This window comes from Lepisosteus platostomus, chromosome 1 (genome assembly GCF_059453375.1).
Source record: "Lepisosteus platostomus isolate fLepPlt1 chromosome 1, fLepPlt1.hap1, whole genome shotgun sequence".
Lineage (NCBI taxonomy): Eukaryota > Metazoa > Chordata > Actinopteri > Semionotiformes > Lepisosteidae > Lepisosteus > Lepisosteus platostomus.
Window position 1 is genome coordinate 11,233,404 of NC_142611.1, and position 25,547 is coordinate 11,258,950.

Genomic DNA, 25,547 nt, shown 5'->3' on the forward strand with positions numbered 1-25,547 from the left:
TTCACAAACAGAAAATTATTTTAAGCAATTTTAGGATGGGGCTTTACACTGAAGCACGTAAGCAACTGCTGTTTTACCTAATGTAAGTTGAAAAGGACATCGATTTTGGAAAACTAGAACATGTCACAGTGGGTCTTGTTTCTTTTCCATTGAAGATTTCCTGAAAGTTTCAGATAACTCCTTTGTTTTTGTTTTTTAATGCGGTCTATAATTCTTTTTATTAACCATCCCATGAACTTGCTGAAAAAAGTAATTTGGGTTTTACTCTAACCGTCTGGATCCACTGGAAGTGTGATCCCATCCAGGTTTTACTCAAACCGTCTGGATCCATTAGAATGTTGTTTTTGAGAAATGATTATGATTCACTCTGACAGTCATGGTCACCTTAACTGCTGAAAATAGTGGCCCATTCCGTCTGCTGCTTTGGCAATCAAAAGCTGATTGGCAACAGGAGTAGTCAGTGATTATACAAATTATAATTGTGTATTGGGGTAGAAAGCAAACATCTGCAGACTTATATCCTAGATGATTGTGCTTCTGCTTCACATTCTGAGTGCATTCAGGGTTAAAGACAGAATAACCTGTGTATCAAAGCATGATGTCTATGTTTGTGAGCTGCAAAGCCATTGCAGAGAGAGGGACTGGGAGTTCTGTCATTTTCTGCTGCATTAGCTGCTGTTCCTCGACTGAGGATGTCTCGTCTGCAGTGTTTTGTCCCAGCCCACGCTGGCAGACAATTTTGTCGAGCAACTTGTGAAGAAAGGAAAGGCCCAGCTGCAGCTTTTTCCTTAGCGGGCCTTTTTAAAATGGGGTGGTGTTGACAGGTGCTTCCTTTTTGTGACCATTGTTTTTCTAGATACATATACAGCTTCATGGGATATTTATGTACCGCATTGTTCTATAAAGAGAAATGGAAACCATATACGTTGTAGGCAAGAACAGGAGCAATAAACTTAGGACATTGAGAGGAGCAGGTTGTACGCTAGTCAGGGATGGTTCACTAACACCAGCGGAGGTGTTAAAGGTGCATCACTCTTTGCTTCAGCTGTGAGGAAAGAGCTGTTTCTCTTAAGTTTTAAGTTGTTTGTCTTTCACAAAACTCCTCCTCAAACCCTTTTGCTGCGTCTGTCCGCACAGTAGCCGTTCGTAATGCTGGAGCGCTTTATTGTGTGGTGTCAGACATCCTGCCAAAGGAAGCTAACCCCCCCCGCCCTTGTCCGTCGTCTCTCGGTGCTGTCTGACATGCTGTCCCCTGTGCTCCTTCTCTTCCCCTGGTCCAGCGAGGAAGCTGTCAAACCAGTTTGCCAGGCTTGTCTTGACAAGGCCCTCCCTACCGTCCAGGCCCAGAGGGCCGCGCTGGATGACCTGGCTGCGCGCCGGGCCAGAGCAAACAGAAAGGCTAGCGCCAGCCAGCCGCGCTTTGTGCGTTTTGGCCCGGTGACAGAGATAGATCAGGAACGCTGGGAGCGGCTCTGCATCGCCAAGGCGGGCGATGATGAGGACGAGCCGGGGGTGAGGAGCGAGTCGGAAACGCTGCGTCGGCTACTGTCATCTGCCGCCGTGGCAACCCCCTCCATTGGACTTGGCTTTCCAGGAGATGACAGGTACGCACTTGCTGAGGCGCAGGACAGGCGCGGAGCAGGACATGCGCCATTTGGACTCTCAAGAGTGGCTGTCCCCGAGGGTTTTAGAAAAGCCTTGTGGCCAAAGAATTGTCACCAATGTCATATTGTGGTGAATGCTGACTCCCAGGGGAGATTGAATTCCAAGTTTTCCTTACGATCCGTTCCCTGAAGCATTTTAGATTCCTTGAGCTTTTGCCTCTTGTACCAAATACCAAAATTCTCAAAAATTGGATCTTTTTTTTTTCCCCACTCGGCTTAGTACGGAGAATATAAAAATATGGATTCTTTTCATTTTTTTTTGGTGCAGAAAAGAGTTAAACTCGAGTGTCTTTTGTTATTTTCTCTTTGGGCTGAAAGGTTATGCAAAATCACTTTTCTAAGCTCTTAGCAAGTATTTGTGGAATACTTGGACTCCCTGGTCACAGAAACATAGATCTGTGCCAGCCTTTTGTTTGTTTTAATTTTTTTTTGTGAAAGTTCGCCTTATAGTTGCTCTTTTGTATCATGTATATTACATGATTTTTTTTCTGTCAAATTAACCCTAAATGAAACTGAGGTGTTCTACAACACGTTAAATGCCAAATTCTGTTTAGCTAGGTCTTCATAATTTTATACCCGAGTTTGCAATGTTTTTTGATTACTGCAGTGGTTGGACATTTTAGAAACGTGCGATCTAGAAAGCTGGGAACGAGTCTTTTTTTTATGCTATAGCAACGCATGACCACTTTGTGGCGTTTCTGGATACTCTGGAGCTTTGCGAATAGGGAAGAATATGCAGTTACAGTAGCGGCGCCTGGCTTTTGTTCTGCATCGTCACCCTGTTTTCGTTCTCTCTTCGGCTGGTGTTGTGCTGGCTGCCGGGTACGGGCTACAGCAACTCCGCAAAGTCACGCGCCCCTGACCCAGGGTCCGAGCGCGCTGCAGGGGTGGGACCTGTGGAACCTGCCTGTGAAGAAGAAGAAGCAGCAGCAGCAGCAGCAGCAGCAGAAGAGAGGGACAGGCAGCCCAACCCTGAGAAAGACGACATGATGGCCCGGAGAACAGGGGTCTTTCAGAAGACCGGCAGCCCGGCGTTCTTTAACAAGTTCCTGCCCCTGCCGGGCTCCCTGCTGCACAAAAAGGACAGCCCGTCCGAGCCTGTAAGAGGGAGCAATGAGCAGAGGTGGGACAGACTCTGCACCTCCTCTTCCTAAGGACTTGTACTTGATTCTAACATGCGGATTTTAGAACTTAGTTCTGCTTGACTCCTAACAGTCTGAAAGTGTGTCTTCGATCAGGCATGATTCCCGTTTGCAATAAACTAAAACCAGCAGCCAGCAACTCTCCCTACAACTCACAGCTGGCAGCCCACTGAAGCTCAGCAGGTGTGAGCCTGGTCAGTACCTGGATGGGAGACCTCCTGGGAAGAACTAAGGTTGTTGCTGGAAGAGGTGGTAGTGGAACCAGATGGGGGCGCTCATCCACCAGTAATGCCCCAGTGTGGAGATAGGGAAACCATACTGTACAAAGGCGCTGTGCTTCGGATGAGATGTAAAACTGAGGTCCTGACTCTGTGGTCATTTAAAATCTCAGGGCATTTCTTGAGAAGAGTAGGGTTGTTACCCCGGTGTCCTGGCCAAATTTTGCCCTGGCCTTTACTAATCATGGGCTCCTAATAATCCCCATCTATGAATTGGCTTCATTACTCTGTTCTCCTCCCCACTGATAGCTGGTGTGTGGTGAGTGTTCTGGCGCACTATGGCTGCCGTTGCATCATCCAGGTGGGGGCTGCACATTGGTGATGGTGGAGAGGAGTTCCCATTACCTGTAATGTGTTTTGAGTGGATTATTTTTATTAAACTCATCTCCTTTCAAAGGTTCCTTCCTGCTTTCAAACCCCAGGCTTGCAGATGAAGAGCTTGATAATAACAAAAAGGCTATCTTCACAGCTGGATGCATTGTGTTGAAATGTAGTGGAGAATTTATAATTGGACTAGGTTTTGTGTATGGAACAATGGTGTTTTTTCACTGTATTGAATACAAATTGCCTGGTTTGAGGAGCATTCAAAATGATTTGTGATTACATACTTCTAACCCATGACTAATTGCATGCTCATATCAACATTTGTGGACCAGTGTTCTGTACTTAACTGATTAATAAAATCTGAAATTGGTAATTTCCTGACCAATGAAATATTGACGCTTTGCGAGTACGCACAGTAGGGTTACTAGTTTGTGTTATGCTTTGCTTTACTGAAACAGCTTAAATTCTGTTTCTGTGAAGCTAATTTGAAAATATAAAGACTTTAAAATCTGGGCTACCGTGGCATCCATTTAAGAACACCAGACCCTTTTGCTTGGTTTAAAATAGAAATCTTCCTTTCAACCTTCCCCTTCCCCTCCACTCCACTGGTTTGGTTACTTCCATGCTGTCGGCTTTTATGCACCTGCTGGTTTTCATTCTTCCCAACTACATTACCTATTTTGAAGACTTAATTGAACTACCAAGTTGCTTGATTGGGAATTTTTTTTTGTACTTGCAAAACGCAGTAGTTAGAAGGCTACCTCCAACATGTTTGAGTGTTGGAACTGTAGTTTTGTGGATCTCCAGTACCCGTTTTGAGAACCCCGGTTATAAAGCATAGTGAAGTCCGCTGAGGACTCGCTGCTGGAAAGCTTCGGCTTCTCTTTCTAGGTTCCAGTTTCTTTTCAAGGATAGTGATGGGGAGGGCGACAGATACTGGGGTTTCAAAAGGAGGCGGTGATCTTGCATCTAAACACTTTGAGTCCCTGATTCCTGTGACCTGCAGGATGAATCTTCTCAGGTTTCCTAGGTTTGGGAATCGAGGCGTTTTGTGGTTATGGGTTGTTCTGCATTCTGTATGTTTTTAAATCTTGACTGCTTGACTCTGTGTGCATTTTAAAAGCAAATGGTCTCCTATACCCCAAAATGAAAGTTTCTTCAGGATTAACTGTGCTTTTTCCTTTTCTGAGTTGTAGGCATAAGCTTTATTATACTATGTTGACATGAAGGCTGTTGCTCTTAGTGTTGTGGGGGATTGTCAGGAGTGGAAAATGTCACTATAGGCAAGCTACTGCATGTCCAGAGTACTCCTTCTGCATGATGCAGGAATGAATTGTCATTTGCACTTTTATTTACACTTTGTGCAAACCATTTTTGTTAAAGGTCTTGTAACAGTGGTTGCAGCACAATATATTGATTGTATGTGTTTCCACCCTTGTTTTCATGTCCCATGTCAGTTTTAAACAATACTGTGTTCTGAGGTAGAAGTTGTTTGTGAGTAATCCACAAACTTGGACTCTCTTGGACCGCTGCCTGCTGAGAGATGTCAGCATAGCTTGCAACTTCCAGTTCCTCCTCAGGCTACGTTGTCTACATTCCCTGTTTTTGTGGGGGAGGATGTAGGAATTGTGGGAAGTTGGTCCTTAATCCCTCATACATTTAAAACATTCGATGTATTGGTTGTTGTTTTTTTGCAGGAAGAGGAAGTAAGGTGGTCAGGTTTGGTCTTTTCTTTTCCGTTTTTGTCTTGTACCTCTCGCGCCTTTTCCCCTCCTGACCCCCGGTGTATAACTGCGCCGTTTTCTCAGCAGTAGCTCCGGCCCGTCGTGTTCAGCGGAACTCTGCCGCCAGCCGCCAGCCGCCAGCGGGGCATGCGCCGTTCCCAAGGAGAGCCCCGAAGCTCCCTGGAAGGCCCCCCAGGGAAGTGAGGAGGAGTTGGGAAAAGACAGCTGTTCGGACCCAGGGAAAGAAAACCCAACCGAGCCTTCTCCTGGCTCCCCCAAACAAGCAGCCCTGATGCCAGATCACTTCGCCCCGGTCCCTGCCTCTCCCCAGGCAAGGGCTCTGAAGGCTGACGCCGATGAAGGCAAACCAAGCAGAAGGCCGTCTTGGTTAGACGATGACCTGCCGCCAATGTGAGCTTCCTATGATCTCTAACGAGGCACCCTGAGCCTTGATAAAGACGTTTGTCTTAAGTTTTTGTATCATCCCCTAGTGGAAGTTTTTTTTTTCCTGCTCTATGGCCATCTTCTTTCCAGAAATTCTAGCTTTTGAAGAAAGCGGCTAGGTCAGCCAACATATCGGGACCTTTGAATTTCATGTAGTTGTAAATAACTGCTAGTCGTCACTTAATAAACATGATAAGTACTGCTCCGCACTACGAGTAGGCTCTGAAGGTGAATTTAGCCTTTTGGTGCTCTGTTTCTCATTCTGGGATGTAGATGCTAAAACCAGCATTCGTCCGATTTCCAGAGAGACCCATTCAAACCACCTGCTGCACTTCTTGCTTCTGTACATGTCTTGATTTTAAAATAATTGAATAAGTGAAATCTCATTCAAAACAGGACTCCTGTTGAGTATTGTGATGGTAACATGGTACAGTGATGCTTTTCTGGATATATACGTGGACTGGTGCGACAGAACCTGCATGACTCTTCTTTGCTAAATGAAGATGTTTCCCGAATCTCTCCTTGAAACACTATCAGAATGGATTCTGTTTTTGGTTTTCTGTGTCCACATTCCTGGAGGAGAACGCGCATGTTTTTCTCTTAATCTCGCATGTGACAAATCCCCATGCTGTTTCTTTAGCATTGACGTAGACAGGCAACTCCAAAGTTCGGTTTCCTACCAACGTATTCTTGCCAAATACAGTAGCGGCACATCTCCTAGTGACGTCCTGTCTCTTGCATGGGTTACCAATGATTGAGGAATATCAACCTTGTCTCACACCAGTCCTGTCCCTGTGAAGGAACTAAACCATGACCAAACCGACTCCTCCAACTCGACTCTCATAAGCTCGCTGCATGGAACCCGTGTTCGGTTCTCGACTGAGTTGACTTGACTCTTTTGAAGCATGTATTGCAGGTGAAGAGAAGAAACCAAACCTGCCGAGACTTTCCTAATGAGATTGTGCATGAAGCCTGTCCTCCAGTGTGTCTTTATTCTTTCCCAGCTAGCCACCATTTAAAAATGGGCAAAAGCATTCCTGCCTTGTGTACCTCTTGCTATTTATTTTTTGTCTCTCCAAGCCATGATTTTTTGTTGCAGTGCACATAATATCCTCATACTAGGCACGTAAACCTTCTTAGCACCTCCAGAAAGTAAAAAACAGTAGTGCTGTATTAAGACTGTCATGTTACAGTATATCACACCATAGTGAACATAAACACATCTGATGAACAGCTGCATTTCACTATGTAATGTTTTGCATTTTTGTGTAGTTATATATTATGCATTTGCTTTTTGCATTAACTGCTGTTGTCAGGTTTCTTTAATGCTATCCATCTTCCAGCAGATGGTATGTTCAGTTAAGAACTATAAATTATAAATCCTCTGCAGGTTAGACTGTTTGGTTATTACATCAGTATCAAGCCCTCACTGCTAGAAAAGAGATTTCTCTTTGGCTTTGTGTGATCCAGGATTTATGCCGTCACCCCTTGCAGACAGATTAGAAGATAAAAACCGTCTGTTATTTTCAGGGAAGACTAACTCCTTCTTCCCACATTCCTGAGGTGTGGCATTCAGGTTGTGCAATCCCCTTTCGTTGTCACGCTTGACCGCGAAAGTGGAAAAAACAGCCACCATGATGTTGCATTACAGATGTTAAAGAGGTTTATAATGTGCTTTTCCTGAAGTTGTAGTAGCCTGATCATCTGATCAAGATTTAATCATTCATGAAATTGAGAATTCATGTTCTTGCAAACAGTTAAGTTGTTCTAGTGGACTAACCAATTCATTATGACAAACATACAGCTGTTATTGCACTGTTGTTTGGAAGAATGCATTAGAGAAAATTGATTCCCTCCAGTAAGCAATCCATGTGCTAGAGTACCATCACTAGACTTCAACTGTTTAAAGCTTTTCTGATTTCATGGAGTTCAGACTTGCATGTTACCCTTTCCTGCTCTAAAGATGTTTATCCGATTTGGTCATGTTTTTGTCATGTCCGGTTAAAAGAAAAATGTTTTTTAACATGTGCTAAATGTTCCCTTAAGGATTGATGTACTGTCTTCGCTGGTTTGTGTGGTTTCTTCACCGTTTTGTGAACTTCATCTGTTTTTTTTGTTTGGTTTTGTAGATACAGCCACAGAGCTAGTGTGTCTGATGATGGAGAGTAAGTCATTCCTTGTTTTTCAGCTGAGTGGAGCTGCATGTGTGTGCCTGTTGCTTCCATCTTACATCTCTAACCTCATGCCAGCCCCTGCATATGTGTTTGGACCCTTCGCCATGGTTCTTTAGCTTTGTGTTCCTTATTGCAACAAAGGGTATTGCTTGATGGCTACAGTAAGCCTCTTTCTGGGTCTGCCTGGAAACCAAGGTATTCATAACCAGATGGGGGTCAAGTGGGCTGTGATAACTGATGTGCCACCGGGACTTTGTTAATCCATCCATAAGGCGGGGAGGTACAGTATTAATACTCCTTCCCATGACGTTGATTTGAAAATAAATCAAAATGCTTTTGTCACGTTGCTATTTCGCAGGATCTTGCAAATCCTCTGTCCTGCTGAATTATTGCAAAGTGCCTTGCAAGTAAAAAATATTTTACCTTAGTGTGTCACTAGGATATCAGGTTTTTCCTGATATTCACAAGGGAAGCTGTGGAGTGCCTGGCTTCCAGTAGGGATGTTCCCAGTCATCAGAAGTGTACGGTGTTGATATAGTGGAAATATGACTGGGGTCAAAACTGTGGAGTGCCTTGCGGGTCAGTAAGTTGATTCTAAAATGCCCACAAGGATTTATGAGAACTGAGAGGAGATCCACGGGAATTAATGTAGGGCATGTGTCTGTGGGGAAGGAGTGCAAGTCCATGCACAGAATGACAGGGGTAAAAGATTGCTGTAAAGCTTTCGCCAAGCTGTTGTCTGGGATATATTACCCAGCTGCAATGATAAACCAGAACACGTGGCATCCTTTCAGAAAAGGACAAGGTCCTCGGGTCAATAAGGAAACAAGCAGCATGTGCTGAATTGGGCTCCTCTTGGCCTACTTTGTTCCGTTGGATTTTGAAGTGGCGTGTGTTTTGGTCACTCATTGTTATCCACAATGGCTGGCCGATGCAGTTCCCACATGTTTGTCATTTTAATTCAGCCTTTTCGCTATTTGATAATCCGGTGATCCAAATTGCTTATACAATAAAGCTGATACTCAAGACCAGTTCTGTTTAGGCTATCGGATGGCTTCCTGGCCACCTCGATTTCAACCATCAGCTCTTGATAGTCTAATAGCAGGTTTGTGATGCTTTTTCATCAGGAAGGCCTCGAGGCACTGAGGGATAAGAAGCTTTTTGCACTGTTTCTTTAACTTTGGTCTGTACTTGTTTTTCATTGTCTGCATTTCATCTCAGCATCTCTGTGGATTAAGCTCCTAACAGGCATGCAGCTGAATTGCCTCTCTCGAGACGGTTCCATTACTTTCCGTTTAGTTACTTACAGTATTCTTTCTAGAGTACGTTCTAAGGCGCTCTGGGTAAGTGTTCCACTCACTGATTCTAACGCCAATTTGCTTATTAACAGTTAACATATGACAACTGTTAACTGGCTATTGTTGATTCTGGCCCTGCTGTTGCAAACTGAGCCCGACGTTACGGTTTCGTTTATTTTGGAGGAGTGTTTTTTTTTCAGATGCTTGCACGGCCCCTTTGGTCAACAGAAGGATTCCCGGATGAGATGTAGTTAAAATAAATAAGGTTTCACTACAGTGAGGTCTCGGTTTATTTTAGGTGCTCATTTTAATTCCAGATTCTGTCAACAAACTCTCATTACCAGGAAGGTGGGTGCTGCCAAAGTTCTGACAGTGTGAGCTGGAATGACAAGTGGTCTCTTTTTCGATAAAGCATGACATTTAGGCAGGGTACAGTAATGCTCAGAGAACACTACAGCAAGGTTATCTTTTCAGCAAAAAATGATTGATTTATGTGAGATCTTGATTTGTTTTTAAGGATAGTAGCTGTTCTCATCTATAATATCGAACAACTAATCACATAGATTCTTTAGCATAGAAGAAGGCAATGCACTGATTTTGGTTTCTTTTACCATTAAAAGTGAGCACGTGGCTCAAATTGCAATTTTTTTAAAATATATTCATGATCCATTTTCTTGCATTGCAGATAGCAGAATAGAAACAGCTTTTATTCATTATGGAGTCTTTAACGGTCTTAAATGAGCGATGGAACAAAAGGTTATTTATATAGTTTCTCTGCTTTTTGGCCGAAGGCCTCAGCGGGGGTTTGGCGAGTTTGCCGTTGTCCAGCTTTTTTTGGAATCCGAGGTTTGTGGTAATGAGTTTTCCTGTGGCGAACGTTGAAATTCCGTCCCGATCCCGTTATGTGCAGAATGGTTTTGCGATTTAAAAGTTTTGCCGTGGCGTTTCGGATTTGCCCGCTGTGTGGCGAGGGCAGCTGCTTTTACGAAAATGAGGATTGGATCTCTTTTCCAGCAGTTGTGGGTTTGTAGTCATGTCAAGTCAGTGTCATCTAGAGCACGTTACACTACAGCACTGCCAAGGCCAACACGACCAAACTCCAGCGTCCTCCTCCTGTTTCTTTTTTCTCTTCACTTAATATTTCACTCATCCTAAACTAAACATTGCCGTCTTGCAGTGCAAAAATAACAAATATTTTGAAACAGTGGGATAGGTCTGATATGGATGGATAAAAGTTCAAAGTTGAGGCAGGCTTTTATTTTTTCTTGGCACTAGCTCGAGGGGAAACAGGGCTGAATTCTCACAGTTTTGTGTTCTTTTGGTATTCTCAGGTCTGGGTTGAGATAAATCTGAAAAGAAAGCTCCTTGAATTTGTGTGGTTGTAAAAGTGGGTTAGCTTTACTCAAGTAAAAAACAAAATCTCCATGATGCAAACCTGTTTTGGCTTTTTGTGGCTGAGCTTTAATTTTAGAAAAGCCAAAGAATGCTCTGTGTCTCCTTGCAGCTTTAAGTCTTCGGGTAAAATATTACATTCGGCAGCAAATTAGGATGTTTTTTAAAAAAGGCTATTTGCATAAAACCTTATAAAACTGCTACTCTTGTTTCCCAAGGCATGTTCTCTGATTTCAAGCATGCAAATCAGAGTTCTTCTCAGGCTAGCTCACCGCTTATAACGTGTAGTGGTCTCCTCTCCTTTGTGAAAATAAGGAGCAGCATTCTCCCCCCACCCAACCCCCCCGAGAGAAGTGCACGCGCTCCAATTCCTCTCCCGCCTCTGTGTTCCAGGAGCGTGAGCATGATCGACATGAGGTGCGAGGAGGAGGCCATCCTACAGCCACACAGCAAGGCCCGCCACGAGCTCCTGCACAACCTGCACAACAAGCTGAAGGAGGAGGAGGACCAGTGGCAGGATGTGAGTACAGCCCATGTCTGACAGACAGACAGGCAGGCAGGCTGGTATAAGCTTAGGCAGGCTTCAGGCCAGGTCACTGCTACACCATGGCTTTAAAAAGCACAGCGACGTTCTTTCCCACAGTTCCCCATCGGTTTGTACCATACTCCTCTGTGCTTTACTTTGCCTGTGCCTTTTCTTGTACTGTAGTTGGCTGACAGTTGTCGAAAGTGACTTACCTTAACTGTGTAAATGAACGGCAAATGTATTTTACTGGAACAGGTGACGTACCTTACTCAAGGGTACAACAGCAGAGTCTCACCGGGGATTTGAACCCACTGCCTTTTTATTATGGGCCCAAGACCCTGACCACTGCTTTCACCAAAATATGCCACAGGAAACATGTGTAAAGTGATCACAGCAAACTTGCCTGGGTGGCTTCTCAGCTCCTGGCCTTCTCAGCTTGGTTGAGGCCAGAATACGTTTTCTTTTTTTTTTTACTATTCTTTTATTTTCACAGTGAAGGGCTTGTTTGAAATTTTTTCATGTGTATCTTTTAATTCGATTTTCTAACTTATTTGCATGAGATCAGGACGCTTGTAACCTGCTCCTGAAGAACCTCAATCCAGTTAGACCTGTAGGTGAGGCTCACAGTTTTGTCTGTGGGAGTTGCAGCATCCTGTTGGTGCTTTGAAAGTGGCATTTGTGTCAAGAAGGTCGTGTTTTAGGGAGTGTGTGTGTGTGTTTATAAGGGTGTAATGTTGCAGAGGGTCAGATAAACCATTTGACATTTGGCTGTCCGTTAAATTGGAGACAACTAGGGAATACAAAAACTGACATTTCTACTTTTTTACCGAGGTAAATCGTGCCAATAAATACTACAGTATGTACTAATAAGAATCTGCTGCCTCTGGACATTCTTTGTGCTCATCCATTGTTTTCAGATCCTTTTTCGACAACATTTTGTTTTGCTCAAAACCGCAGGGGATTTTGAGAAGTGTTTCCGATTAAACGCTCTGGGGATGTTTTGTAACCCTTTAGGTGAAGAGTCACTTGGTAGAACCAGAGGGAGGTGTAGGAGAACATGGTGTAAAAATCATAGTTTGACATGTACTGTATGTAGACTTCCACCATGAAGCAGAGTGTAGGGAATATGAGTAAATTCGTGAGATAAACCTGGCAAAGCCGTGGCTCAAGTTAAAGCTGACTGATGTACCTGGGGTTCGTCTGCAGGACCTGGCACGCTGGAAGAGCCGACGGAGGAGTGCCTCTCAGGACCTGATTAAGAAGGAGGAGGAGAGGAAGATGATGGAGAGGCTGATGAGTGGGGAAGGCGGGCTATCGGAGAGGAGGAAGAGCATCAAGACCTACAGAGAAATTGTGGAGGAGAAGTATGTGAACAGCCAAGGGGCAGTGCGCTTCATATTACTAAACTAATCCTTGTGGTTCAGATGCAGCCCTCAATCTTGATTTAAAATATTCCTTTTCTAGTGGGTAAAGAGGTGGTGTTGTATTTTAATAACAATGGCCAACAGCTGAGTCATAGCTGAGCTACTTCCTAAGCCCACTCAGAAAATGAAAAATAAAATACAAAGGTCTTAGTTAACTCCGATTCAGTCTAAACAGTACATTCTTTTTTTTTTTTAGCGTTGTTTGTTCTAAAGGCCTTTCTGGTTAAGCGAAGGTGTGGGCCGTGCTTGCCTGTGTGGTAATGCCTGCCTGTCGTTGCCAGGGAGCGCAGGGAGAAGGAGCTCCACGCGGCCTACAGGAGCGCCAGGACCCCCGAGGAGGCTGAGGCCGTGCTGCAGCGCTACACCCAGCGCTTCACCATCAGCGAGGCCGTCCTGGAGCGCCTGCAGCTGCCGCGGTGCCTGGAGAGGAGTGTGTCTGTGGACCCCAGCGCTGGCTCCTCCTCCTCCTCCTCCTCCTCCTCCTCCAGCTCCAGCGCCATGAAGTACCTGCGGCAGCAGTCCCTCCCGGCCCCCAAGTTCACTGCCACCGTGGAGGCCTCCGTCTCGGGCGTGCCGAGCCAGCGCCGGGCCAGCTCCCCGCAGACCTCCCCCACCCGCGCGGTGACCTTCAAGACCGTACCCCTGCTGACCCCCAAGCCTTACTCCCAGCCCAGGAACTCGCAGTCCGGCCTGAAGTCACTCAAGGTGAGGATTGAGAGCCACCGCTGATCTTGTAATAATATAATGAATTCCATACACTTCTATAGCACTTCTCTGGACACTCCACTCAAAGCGCTTCACAGGTCATGGGGACCCCTCCACCACCACCAATGCGCAGCATCCACCTGGATGATGTGATGTCCAGAAAAGCACAATATAATTGTTATATATTAATATTGTCATCAGCATTTAGATGTAAAACCTAAATATTTCTCAGCCCTCAAGGATCAGATGTCCTTAGGTGGTGCCACTGTTTAATATCACATATCTGAGCTAATATTTCACAGATTTTATATCAGAAGTGGAAAAACTCTGATATTTATTTTATTTATGAGATATTTCTTTTCTATTTAAAACTATGATGTGTGTGTGCCACACTGGCTTGGTAGCTCTGCTACTTCTTTGCTCTAGGGTCCTGGGTTAGACTGCAAATTATAGAGCCTTTTTTTTAAATAGATTTAGCATCCTCTTACTGGGTGTACATGCGGGTTAGCTTTTCCCCCATTATATAATCCGAATGTATTCTTATTAATCCAAAACTAATCTGATATTATTAGCATTGTTGTCCTCTTTATTATGTTTCATCAGTTATATTATTGATTCATTTTTTATTTATTTTCCTCATACAGCCGTAGGAATTTTAAAGTCATTGGTAAGTAATGTAATCGGATGTCAGTTAACTCAGAAGATGTGTTTGGTTGTGGAATAATGGAAATCAGGATTTCCTGAAGGGTGACAGGTTTTTACAGTCAAAGAGAGACTGGCTTCATCCTTACTAGAACTGAGCTTCCTCTGGAATGCTATGGCAATGACCAGTTCACCTCCACTGTAAACTGTAAATTGGTGGCGGTGGAGGGGGGAGTCCCCATTACCTCTAAAGCGCTTTGAGTGGAGTGTCCAGAAAAACGCTATATAAGTGTAAGCAATTAATGAATTAAACAAGGTGGAGAAATGAGGATCTAATTCTTTCAAAAGAAAAAATGGAGGCAGTCCGGATTTGGGGGGAAAACGATCAAACTGAACTCTGGTCAGGACAGTGTTGAAAGATCTTTATTTTTTAAAAAACCACATGCTTGCGCTATGAAAGACTTGGCTCAAACAGCAGTCCTCAGGGATTGATTGTTCAGTCAGTGCTTTATTTTTTGGAAAGCCATCCAAGACCATTGATTAAAAATAGGAGCAAAAAAGGTTTGGTTTTCCTCTTCTTCGCATTTTCACTCATAAATTGTCTCATTCCTCTCAAGGCCTCAGCAGTCTTGTGTAGCTCCTTTGCTACAGGCTAAGGGAAATTAATTTAAGTCCGTGGCGTTTTGCTCTTAATCTTTCTGCCTCACCTCTCTGTCTGCTGGAGTATGTGAAAGCTTTGAAATCACAAAGACTTGAACACCAGTATATCTCGTGTATATGCACATTGTTGGTTTTTATTAGTAAGCTCAAGGTTTGTGAATGCTCTGAAGACTCTCAAACATGACCCAGGGATGCAATTGATTTGCTACACAAGGCCTTAAAGTTATCTGGATGTTTTATAGCACATCCTTCACTTTAAAACAAGTCTATGACCAGGATAAGGCGGATGTTTGCCAATTGAAGCAGCTTGGGTTGCTATGTGGTGGAACCATTCAGAACCACGGTCTTGTTTGATGCATAGATGCCCACAAAATGTTTTCAAAATCCTAAGAAAACCACTGTATTCTCTTGCCACACAATGTGCCAAAGCATATTTCCTGAGTGAAAAGCAGGTAGAGGATCAATAGAAAAATGCATCTCCACATACAGTAGGGAGTCCATTTTATTTTTGGTTTAAGACTAGGCACTGCAAAATCTAGACTCTTTACAAAGGTGTTTATCAGGGTTAGATTAAATTGAAGTAAAGACACTGCTGTTGCTCCAGACTCTTGCCACAAGACGTCCAGAGCCCTTCCTCTATAGTAGAGGGGCTTGGGTAGAAACAGCAGTGCAGACAACTTTAATGTATACGTTCAAGACATACTGTTCTCTCTGTGCGTTTGTGGGTGTTCCAAGCCATTCCAAGCCATTCCAGGCCATTCCAGCACAGCTATCTCATATTCAGACTTGTAGGTCCCTGCAGAGTAAATGGGAGCCCATTTAAATACAGTGGACAATTTATCATTTATCATTTTGTTATTGAGGTTATGCCATGCGTACATCTGAATTATTCTGTTTTTCACATCAGGATCACAGAGAAAATATCTGAGTTCATGTGACTTTTTTTGTACATTTTTTACAAAAATGTGCCAATGTGCTTCTCTGGTGGAACCAGGATACACTCACTCTAACTGTTGCACAGACTCTGAACCTTGACAGCAATTCACAAAGTGTTATAGGTAGAACAAAAAACCTACTGCAAAAAGTCCTGGATGATTCAGGCTATGATCAGAATTAAGGCTTTGTTGCTAACATGTAATTAATCTACATTATCACTTTAGTGTCACTCTGTTAGTACAGTGTTAAAATGATTCCATTCTTAAATCCCTTATAAATGGCATGTGCTGCCTCTAAGGCTTTGCTGTGGTTTTGGAGTCTTTTCCCCCTTCCTAAGTTGTCATGCCCTGCTGTTTTTCTTTGTTGCCCAGCTGGACAGCTTGGTGCGGGTGAACGGAGAGACGGGCGAAGTGTTCAACAGAGCCGAAGACGAGAGGGACAGCTCACCAACAAAGAGTCTCTCGTCCCCCACCTCTCCGCTGGTTTTTGAGAGCACCACCAGGCTAAACCCATCCCCTGCGATGTCCCGGGAGAGCCCCAAGCCAGAGACGGCGGCAGCCACGCCTCAGGGCAGCGTGAACGAGGGCCCCGTCCAGCCCACCCCCCTCGCCCAGACAGAATCCCACTCTCCGGTCGCAGATCCCAGGATCTGCTCTCCACTCAAGACACAGGAGAGCAGTGCAGCGCAGAGCAGGCGGGCTGAGACACCGGACGACTCCACTCCAACAAGACCGACTTCTCTTCCTGAGGTACTCCCTTCGTTTCTATGCCATTCCCATGACTTGATTCTTGTTATGCTCTGCAGACCAAGTTCAGATAAATGGTCTGGTAAAAAAGGGAAAGAGCTTGCAACCGGGAGATGACTGTTATTGCTGAACAAGTTACTGAACCTGATTGTTCTCTTAAGATCAGAGTCAAATCAAGATCCCACTGTCCACTCTAACTCTAACTTGAATTGTTCACCTTAGTGAGAGCATCTGCTCGATGAACATCAGTCCACTTTGTCTGAAATGGGGCTAGAAAACGCAATCATACTGTAACTCCTTTATAAACACCCCACAGCATGCGCAAATATTTCAAGCATGTGACAATTCAACATGGTTCATAAGGAGATCTAGTTTCAGCCAAAATCTAAGGGCAGAACTGTAGGTGGAGATGAGTCAAGTGAACATGAAGGAAGACGCCACTAAGGATTTATCTCGATAAGGACTTTCTGCAGATGCAGCTCAGTAACAGTAGTCCTAGAATGTTTGTGAATTGTTGTATGCTATATGCAAAATATTTTTAGGCATATTGTTATATTGTCTTGCGTTATGTTATGAAGGAGTTATGATGGGGGTGTTAACCCTCAGTCAAGTAAAGCTTTAACGGAATATCTTGTTGATACTGTAACACACCCTATGTAAGAAATACATTAAGAACAGTTGATTATTTTTGCTTTGCTGGAAGGAAATAAAGGTGTGAAGCAGGGCTTTCATATTGAAATGCATATTTGTAATCCCTTTTTAATATTTCTTTTAAATAGACTATGCTGGAGCTGAAGTGTTCTGTCCCCTTGAAGTAGTGCTTTAAGGGAGAAGAGCTTCCATTGTGCTAAGAGTCTTTTTTTTTATTGCGTCTCAGGAGCTTCAGAAAGAAAGTGCTGCATTTGAAGAGGCAGGTTTTATCCCAGCTCCTTCTCAGGAGGAACTGAAGGCCGGGGTTGCTGGGGAGACGCCACAGAAAGGTCTGGAATTGTCATGCTCTCACTGGTAGCTAAGAGAACAGTGACATCTAGAGGCCTTTGTAGTGCTGGCAAGCCACGCCTGAGACAAGCAGTGGAAGGCTGCTGAAGGCTTATTGGAAGCTGGGCTTTTGTTCCAGTATATTCTGAAAAATCGAGAAACAGTTGCTCCTTATCCATAAATGCCTATAGTACGATAAAAGATTTCTTCTATCGTTTCGTTGCCTTGAGCCAGGTGTGAAATATTTAACAGGACTTTCAGTGTGAGTTTACAACCCTATCTGTGCCTCACATTTTGCCTTAACAAACATTCTCTGCCTCAGCTCTTCTTCTGCTTGCTATCCGGGCAGGTCCAGCAGGTTGATGTCTGTGGTGTAATCTGAAGGAAGTTCCGGAAAGGGGCAGTAAGAGGGGATTTGAAACCCATTTGGGTGATTAGCCTTTAAATCCTCTGCCATTCCAACCTCTGTTTGCTCTCCTTTCAGAAGATCAGTGTGTTGAGAAGACAAGCACCTATGTGAACACTGTAGCGATTGAGCAGAACTCCATTTGTAAGACTAGTCCCACTGAAGAAGGCAAACCAGAGCGGCCCGCAAGACAGAGTTACCAGACCACAGTAGTGTTGAACGCAGTGCAGGTAGGCATTGGGATTTGCACTTGAATCTGTCTGCAGGCCTCTGATTGCAGAAATAAGTCTATAACACACTTATGATGGCCCTGGCATTTTGCAACCCTAGTATAACGTATCAACTGCAATAATACCCCTGTGCTGACTCACTGCTAGCATGATCTACTGCAGTTTACTGAAGTTAAGGGATTGTGCCTCACAGTAAATGAGCCAAAACCCAGTGCTTTGCTTTAGAATGTGTGACATTGCAATAGGTGGACGACCTGCATCATGTCTGTCACCTGAACAGTCAGGTGACCGTGATTGGTCATGTGACTGTACAAAACCAGGAAGCACATTCTTCTAAGAGCTCTCCAGTAATCTGCTGCCTGGATGTAGGGAGCAGGTCCTCACCCAATTCTCCACTAACTTTTGATGGCTTAGGTGGACTTCACAGTATTATGTATAAATCTGCACATCCATTGAATTCTGCATTTTTACAAAGCGTTTTTTCACACTGTGTTTATTAACATCTGTACATCTTTGTGTTTATAGTTCCCTATGCTATTTTCAAGGTGGTAAATACGTTTTTTTAAATTGTGAACATTTAAAAATAATTGTAGGGATAAGTCTGTAGTACATCTTAATTTTGTTTTGAACATGATCCACCAAAAGAGGGCGCTAGGTCCCCAGCCCTTGTGAGAAGGTTACGCCTGCACTTATGCTCTTTTTCCAGTAGGTTTTGATTTTAATCCAGTAACCTACTCTTCTTATGGAGCAATGAATTAATAATAAATAGAAAATAAAATTATTAATAAAATCAAAAAATGGTACATGAGACTTTTTTCCAAGTTAAATGCTTATAAAATGACATTATAAATAGTCATGTCAAGCGAAGGTTATGGTAAAAACAATATCAATAAAAATACTTCACACAATTATGCTAACAATCAACACTTTTCACCTGGAGATAAGCACGTACTTTTCAGTCAAAATCAGTGGCATTCAAGAGTAATCATCCTTCACACTTTTCTCCTCTTGCACTCCAAACGTCTTCCAGGGCTCAACCCTATATCATGTAAAACAATTGCTATACTCTAAAGACGACGTCAATTCCCATTTCAATACGTTTGGAGAAAATAAAAATGAAATTGAATAAACTTTATCAAAATCTTCCACCAAACATTACACCTGCTTTTGTCACCATTAAGAGCACTGTGTCCATAAGCGTGTATATCTAATTCTGCCTCAGTGTCTGTATTTTTCTCTCCACGAAAAGCTTAGCCCAGTAGATATTTTCAGGAATGTGGTATGCTTGGTGTAATTGTAAAAGATATCCAGTAAGACACCCTGTGTGTTCTACAATGGATGGAGGTGTGCAATATTCTGTCAAATTTTGTCTTTGGAGTTCTGCTGTAAGAATATATGAAGCAGTCTGGAACTTTAGACTTGTGTATTCATAATCATTTCCTCATAGCTAATGAATCTTGGGATCTCATGCAGATGTTTCTTGCAGACTCCAAGGGAATCTGTGCAGCAAACATTGCTGGGAAGCTCATTCCAGACATCCATCACACCGGGTGGCTGACTTCTTCCTCTGAGCTATACTTATGACTTTGATAGTCGTGAACATTCTACGAAGGCGCCATTTACACGTTAAAAGCACTTTCGGTTTTGCTTCCCGTTTACCGGTCACAAGAAAGCTGACCAAGTATCTTTTTATTCATTCAGCTTGATCAATCACCCAATGACAAACACCAGCAAAACCGCGAGGAATTGGTCACACCTAAGAGGACAGAGATGCCTTGCCCCAACACTCCGTCTTCCTGTGGGCCTGTGAAGCACCGTAAGACACCCTTAATTACTCCTGTGTTGGGCTTTTTCGGTTTTAACCTTGCTCCAGCTGTGCCTTCTGTCATATCAAGTTACAGTTTATCAGACACGGCATAATTCAGATACAGTGCTCTCCCTGAGCTGGAAATAGTCTCAGCTGTGTCATAGTTTACTTGAGGACGTCATGGATGAAATCACTTCAAGTTTGATACAGTATACTACAAAAGATAGCCAATTTCTCAGCTGTAAGGATAGTAAAGACTTGCTGAGGAGTAGATGGAGGCTTTAGAAGCTTTTCCCCTTAACTATCCTTACAGTCTTTAAACCTATACTTAAGCCATGATCTACAGTATATACTATTATTTATACTAAGTATATATTACCATATACTAAGGATATAGTATATTACCATATACTAAGGATATAGTATATTACCATATACTACTATAAACCACAAAAAGTGACCAAACAACGGTAGATGTTTTACTGATGTTTCCTTAAGGTAAAACAATTCAGAAGGAATTGGAGAAGGCAGCTGTTGTACCCTGCCCACTATACAAAGCGGTGTTATATCAGTTGTTCGGTTGTGTGTTAATTGGTATAGAAAAAAGCCAAAGAGTAGAACAAATTGAATATCACTGACAAAGTGTTCAGGCAGGTTGACTCTTCCCTTATAGGAATAGAAAATTAAGCACCCTAAATATTATATCTCTGGCAGTGGGGCATATATATCTCTGGAGGTGGGGCACAGCTGACTTCCGGCACCAAAGCTTGGTCGGTCTGGAGGACCAGTCTGATAAAAGTATGGTATCAGGGGAACCTTCCAGAGAATGGATCGCACAGAATAAGGTGGCAGGAACTGCCTGTATCTGAACAAGCTTTTCAAATAACATTTATCTCCTCTAACTCTGGTCTTTTTCAGTCCCACGGTTTCATTAACCACAAACCACACTCGCCTGTCAAGAGCTAAAAATTGATTCTTACTCTGTAGAATGTAAGAAACCTTTCAACCCAACCCTGTTGAATACTTGCTGGCATCTGTGAGGATGCTGGCCCCCAACATCCTGTGACCTTTCTGTTTGATCCCCCACCCCATGTGTTTAAGTTTGATCTGTCTAGGCCATCTTTCGCGACAGAACTCTTTTATATTGTCTGTTTCCCCTTTTTCCCCAATTCGCCTGGCGCTGGGCCCTCTCGTGTAGAGGAGGCTGGCAGTGCCAGGGTCCCGCCCAGGGTTGTGAACTCCTGGATGCGTTGGGAGTTCTTCACCCAGCCAGGTAAACTACACCTCAGTGACTGCGCTCTGCCTGTACGCTGCCGCACCAGAGAGGCTCATGGGGCTCTTTCCTGGGAGGGGCGTTGCTGTTAGCGGTGAAAGTCCATTCACACGGGCTTCCTCGTCTCGCTGTCCTTCGTTTCGTCCTGTATGGAGGGTTTCACGTGCGACTTGTCCAGGCGTGATGCTGTGTACGACAACATTCCTCATCTGCACTCTGAAGGCTCCCTGCACCCCTGGTCTCTTCACATTATATACACCTGGATAATGTGGTTGATCTAGTTAGTGTTTTGCATCTCTTCTCAGTTCTCTGTAATGTCTGTCTTTCACTTGGTATTTTAACAATGTGTGTATTTACAACCAAAAACATTTGTTCTTAAAATAATAGAGCATGATCTATCATACCATGTACTGGAAAACAGGAGATTAAACAGGGAAATCGAAGGGCGATAAGTTGCATCTTAACATCTCTTATTCACGCCTACTGTAAACCTAGTTCTTTCATTTCAGGCAGTGGTTCTCAGTCTTGGTCCTGGAATATCCCCGAGTCTGCTAGATTTTGTTTAATCTGGGCCCTTAATTACCAGTGCTAAATGAACATGTAACTTGATAGAAACCAGAGTTTTCGCTTCAGCAACAACAAAACAGACTTCCTTATTTCTACAGCCCTTGTTGGCAGTAAAGGATATGATATGCTTTCTTGGTTTAGACTGTTTTCTGCTCTTAGTGCTGGGTTTAAAAAAATCCCCTAGTTTAATGTGTATTATTTCCAACAACTGGAGCAATGAACAGCAGACAGAGATACCTCTGAGATGTGCCGATTTAAGTGTGATTCCATTACATGATCTATTGATGAGCAGTAATATTGGATCCATCTTTGGTCATTTTGGAGAGACAGTTTAGGGTATTACAAAAGAAAGTTACACAGCTCTGAATGATACCGTTATTATCCACATTTGTGTTTTTTTAATAAGAAATTTAAAATCTGTTATTTTTATACCCACCTGGTTTGGAACAGCTGCAAAGCCCTCGAGAATGAAGAAGCTCAGACAGACCCCTCTGTCCCTTGCCACTTTTGTGCCACTTGTCTTTTAACACCTCAGAAGCAGTGGAGCCCCCTAGGGGTGGTTCTGCGTCAATTGGAATCCCTGACCGACCGCACCTGTAAGCACCAGGAGGCTACAGGGGTCACCAAGATCCAAGCAAGAGCCCTTGCAGGACTAGATCAAGGACAAATCAGGCGAAGAATCGAATGATTTGTTTGCATATATAAAACAGTAAGGAAGCTTTTCCAGCCATTGCAATTGTACTGGTCCTGAAAGGAACAAAAACTTTGCAACACAGGATCAAATGACAAATAAATGGACCCAAATAAAAGCCAGCACCTGAAAAACATATACATCAACAGCACATCGTGTTTGAGTTCCTTTAAAAACCCATACAACAGCCATACGCTCTACAACGGAGAAATCAGGTTACGGTTTGGGGACCAATTTTTTCAAAAGATTGGAAGTGTATTCCGTGTTTGAACATATCCTGCCACAGGGAATCTGCAGGTGCATTTGTGTCTGGGAATGTTTGTCTGACTGGTGCCTTTGGTTTTTAAAGTTCCTACCTTCCCTTGCTACTTTAGTAATCTGTGCATAAAAGTAGCCATTGTCTTTTGCTCACAGTAGACTGTCTGCTTTGTGTCTGGGGTTCTGCAGCTATATAGGCCTAGCATCTTTTGCTACTTAGATAGATCTTTGCTCTGCATCAGCTTTCCATCATGTCTAGAAAAGTTATGTAGCTGAATGGACAAGTCATCCAGGCAAGATGACTTGTCTGTTGCAAATCTGACAATTAACCATGACAATTTTGCAAGCAAAGTATTTGCAAGATCGCTGTTGCCTTGTTTGGGTGATTTTTTTGTCATTGCATTGTTTGATGTACAAATACCAGCCCCAGTTACTGCTCAGAATTAAATTTGCTTTTCTTTTCTGAGGAAGGTGCTTAATAGGTGCCATAAAGAGCTGGGTTGTAGTCTGTTCAATGCTTCAATACAAGGTTTGTTTTGTGTGTTTTGAAATGCCAAATACGTGCCAAGTATGAAATGAGACAAAATTTTAAAGCTTGTGTTTCAAAGTGCGGTGTCTTCCAGAATGTTTGCAAATATGTCCCGTTTCTAGAATATCTGAAGTATAGATAACTGTAACAAATTGAATTTCATTTGGTCATTTTGGGCTGTTAGTTGTCACATGGCTGTTTGGCCAAGGTGCTGCCCTTTCATACTCGGTAAGCTGGTCGTGTGGTATTCAGTCTTTAACTGAACAGCTGCTGTTGCCGAGATCCAACTGATGTCTGTGTTCATGTGTAACTGAGTCTAAGTCCGTAATGCAGTATTTCACCATAATGAAATTAAACTTTTAACTTTTTTTGTCATCTTTTCACAGAAGACATGGAGGATGAAAGCTCAGATGTAAGTACCTTTTTTTGTTATATCATTCACGTATATCTGTTCATATCTATCTGTGGCTGGAGAAATTGTATGTGGAGAGCTGTAACTTTTGGGGTGCTAAAACATTTCATGTTGATATTTCATTTGGCTGTAATGGTGTATTTTAGTGGAGACCAGATTTAACACCCTGCATTAGGCATTGGGTTCCCAAATCCTGTTCTTGGAGAAGCTGTTAAATTTGTCTACTTACAGTAGGCGCGTGACAAGCTGGTTAAGCTTGTTAAGAGACAAGTTGTAACAAAAACTGTCCTGTTACCGACTTGTTTGCTATTGTCAGTGGCATACAGCGCTGTCACCAAAAGCTCTGGTTTTGGGTACTGTTAAGATTCATCTGTCTGAGGAAATATGCATCCCACAATGTCACATAAGGAAAAGGAAGCCAAGAGCTTTCAGGCAGAGAACAAACAATATAGGGAGGAGATGGTCGAAAATTATGTACATGTCTGAATCAATTCAAATGCTTTAAAATTTGAATAAAAACAGACACCATAGGCAGACAGATCATACAAAGCCTACGAGCTGCAAGCAAAAAGGACTCAAGCAAATTCAAAGAAGTTATAGTTTTCCACCACTCTACTTTTACTGTACTTTAAAGAAACAAGAAAAAACATGTAAAACCCTCTGTTGAGTGCCTTTAAATAGTGTCCCAGAGTAAGACAGTGTCTTAATTACACTGAGGACTCACAGTGTGATTGTTACTCTGCCTGAGGAAATAAAGGTCACTCTTATTTAGAGTAAGACTGGAGGAAGAACTGATCAGCCTGCCGATGTCCCTTGTTCCAGTCCTACTGTTGTCTTTAACCCATGGTTTAAAATAAGTGCAGCTTGCATCACATAACCAAAATGAACCCCAAATCTTTCAGGCAGAAAAGAAACCACACAGGGAGGAGACGCTCCAAAATGATGTTGATGTCTAAATCGCTGACTCCACTAGAAAAACAAAATCTTTTGTCATTTGCAATGGTCGCATCAGCCTCGACCCCGGTTATACCACCCCCTGCTAGCACGGGGTAGCGGAAAGCACCTTTTCGATCACGTTCCTTTCTCCCGGTGTGGCCCCGTCAGATCCCAGCCCCTCTGTTAAATCCGCCCAAGCACACCGACTGCTGGTCGTGGGACCCCGAGGAGGAGCGCAAGCGTCAGGAAAAATGGCAGCGAGACCAGGAGCGCGTGCTTCAGGTATCTTAACACGGCCCCCCGCCCCATCCCCCTGCACTGCCTCGCCAGCCCTGTGTGCTGTCTAACCAGTGCCATTGCGCTTGCTGCCGCCATGTCGTCTTCTGCTCTCGGCCCCGGAGCTTGCTGCCTGTTTTCGAGCGCTGATGGGAAGCAGGCCGCTGTCTGTTTCTCTTTAGTTCAGGCGTTTTTTTTATTTGTTCAGACAGATGTTGTGTCGGATGGGTACCTCACACTGGATTAAATCTGTTTGGGCTTTCCAGTCACGTGCATAATCTAAATGTCGTGCAGGTGTGAGTTTTTAACCCAGCCAGTGGAATGTACACTGCATTCTTTCTAGGTATTTCTGATGGGGAGTTCTTTCTCCCTTTTTTGTTCCCTCACCTCATGTTACCTATTGAAGTTTTTAAAAATGTCGGATCTTATTACAAACCAGCCTCCGGACACATGTTTTCTTTAGCTCTAAGAAGTGCAGTGCCAACTTCAGAAAATGTTCATTCCAATGATGTGTGTGGCAGTACATTACAACTAACTGATCGTCACGTTTTACTATTCGGTATGTTAAAAATGAAACCCATTTAATAAACCAATTACGCAATTCAGAATCCTGGGCTGGGCACCCAGCAGCTTAGCAGTGTAGCAGGGAGAGGTGTGTGTTTTCTTAATCGTGTCTTAGCTGGTGTTAATCGAGGAAGAGCTTGGTCTGGCCAAAACCAGCTGACCTCAAATTAGAGTGGATTTCTTGCTCCGTGCTTGATTCCTATTTTTTAATGGAGTGTTAAAGCAAAAACGAACTCTTAAATTTTATCATGGAAAATGAAAGCAGGCAGCATTAAATGCAGCTCATTTGACCCTTTTAGACATTAAGCAGTTAGAATGCTAAAAAAAATAGGAACAAGTAAAGGTTTATTCCATGCTGAAAAGAAAAGAAAGGAAACACAACGTTTCAGCTGTGGAGCCTTCTTTGGAGCCTCACTCCCAAAGAAGGCTCCACAGCTGAAACGTTGTTGCCTTTCTTCTCTTTTCAGCATGGAATAAAACTTGACGTGTTCCTTTACAGCCTACGCATGCTGACCCAGCTACCCACTTGAACTAATAAAAA

The 25,547-nt window shown here is 43.4% G+C and overlaps 1 protein-coding gene across 18 annotated transcripts in view; it reads left to right on the forward strand.

Annotated features, from left to right (window-relative positions):
• Positions 1-25,547, forward strand: part of limch1a (LIM and calponin homology domains 1a) — a 148,464-nt gene that overhangs the window by 109,347 nt on the left and 13,570 nt on the right. For 5 of the 18 annotated variants that reach the window (XM_088623651.1, XM_088623597.1, XM_088623609.1 and 2 more), the window contains 14 exons: positions 1,281-1,604; positions 2,500-2,787; positions 5,217-5,543; positions 7,706-7,741; positions 10,834-10,960; positions 12,173-12,330; positions 12,672-13,095; positions 15,705-16,082; positions 16,957-17,059; positions 17,542-17,693; positions 19,395-19,509; positions 20,699-20,773; positions 23,205-23,230; positions 24,335-24,448. In XM_088623651.1, the coding sequence (XP_088479777.1) occupies positions 1,281-1,604; positions 2,500-2,787; positions 5,217-5,543; positions 7,706-7,741; positions 10,834-10,960; positions 12,173-12,330; positions 12,672-13,095; positions 15,705-16,082; positions 16,957-17,059; positions 17,542-17,693; positions 19,395-19,509; positions 20,699-20,773; positions 23,205-23,230; positions 24,335-24,448 (2,647 nt within the window). The remainder of the gene's footprint in view (positions 1-1,280; positions 1,605-2,499; positions 2,788-5,216; positions 5,544-7,705; positions 7,742-10,833; positions 10,961-12,172; positions 12,331-12,671; positions 13,096-15,704; positions 16,083-16,956; positions 17,060-17,541; positions 17,694-19,394; positions 19,510-20,698; positions 20,774-23,204; positions 23,231-24,334; positions 24,449-25,547) is intronic. The other 13 variants (XM_088623641.1, XM_088623634.1, XM_088623624.1 and 10 more) reach the window with 13 other exon arrangements.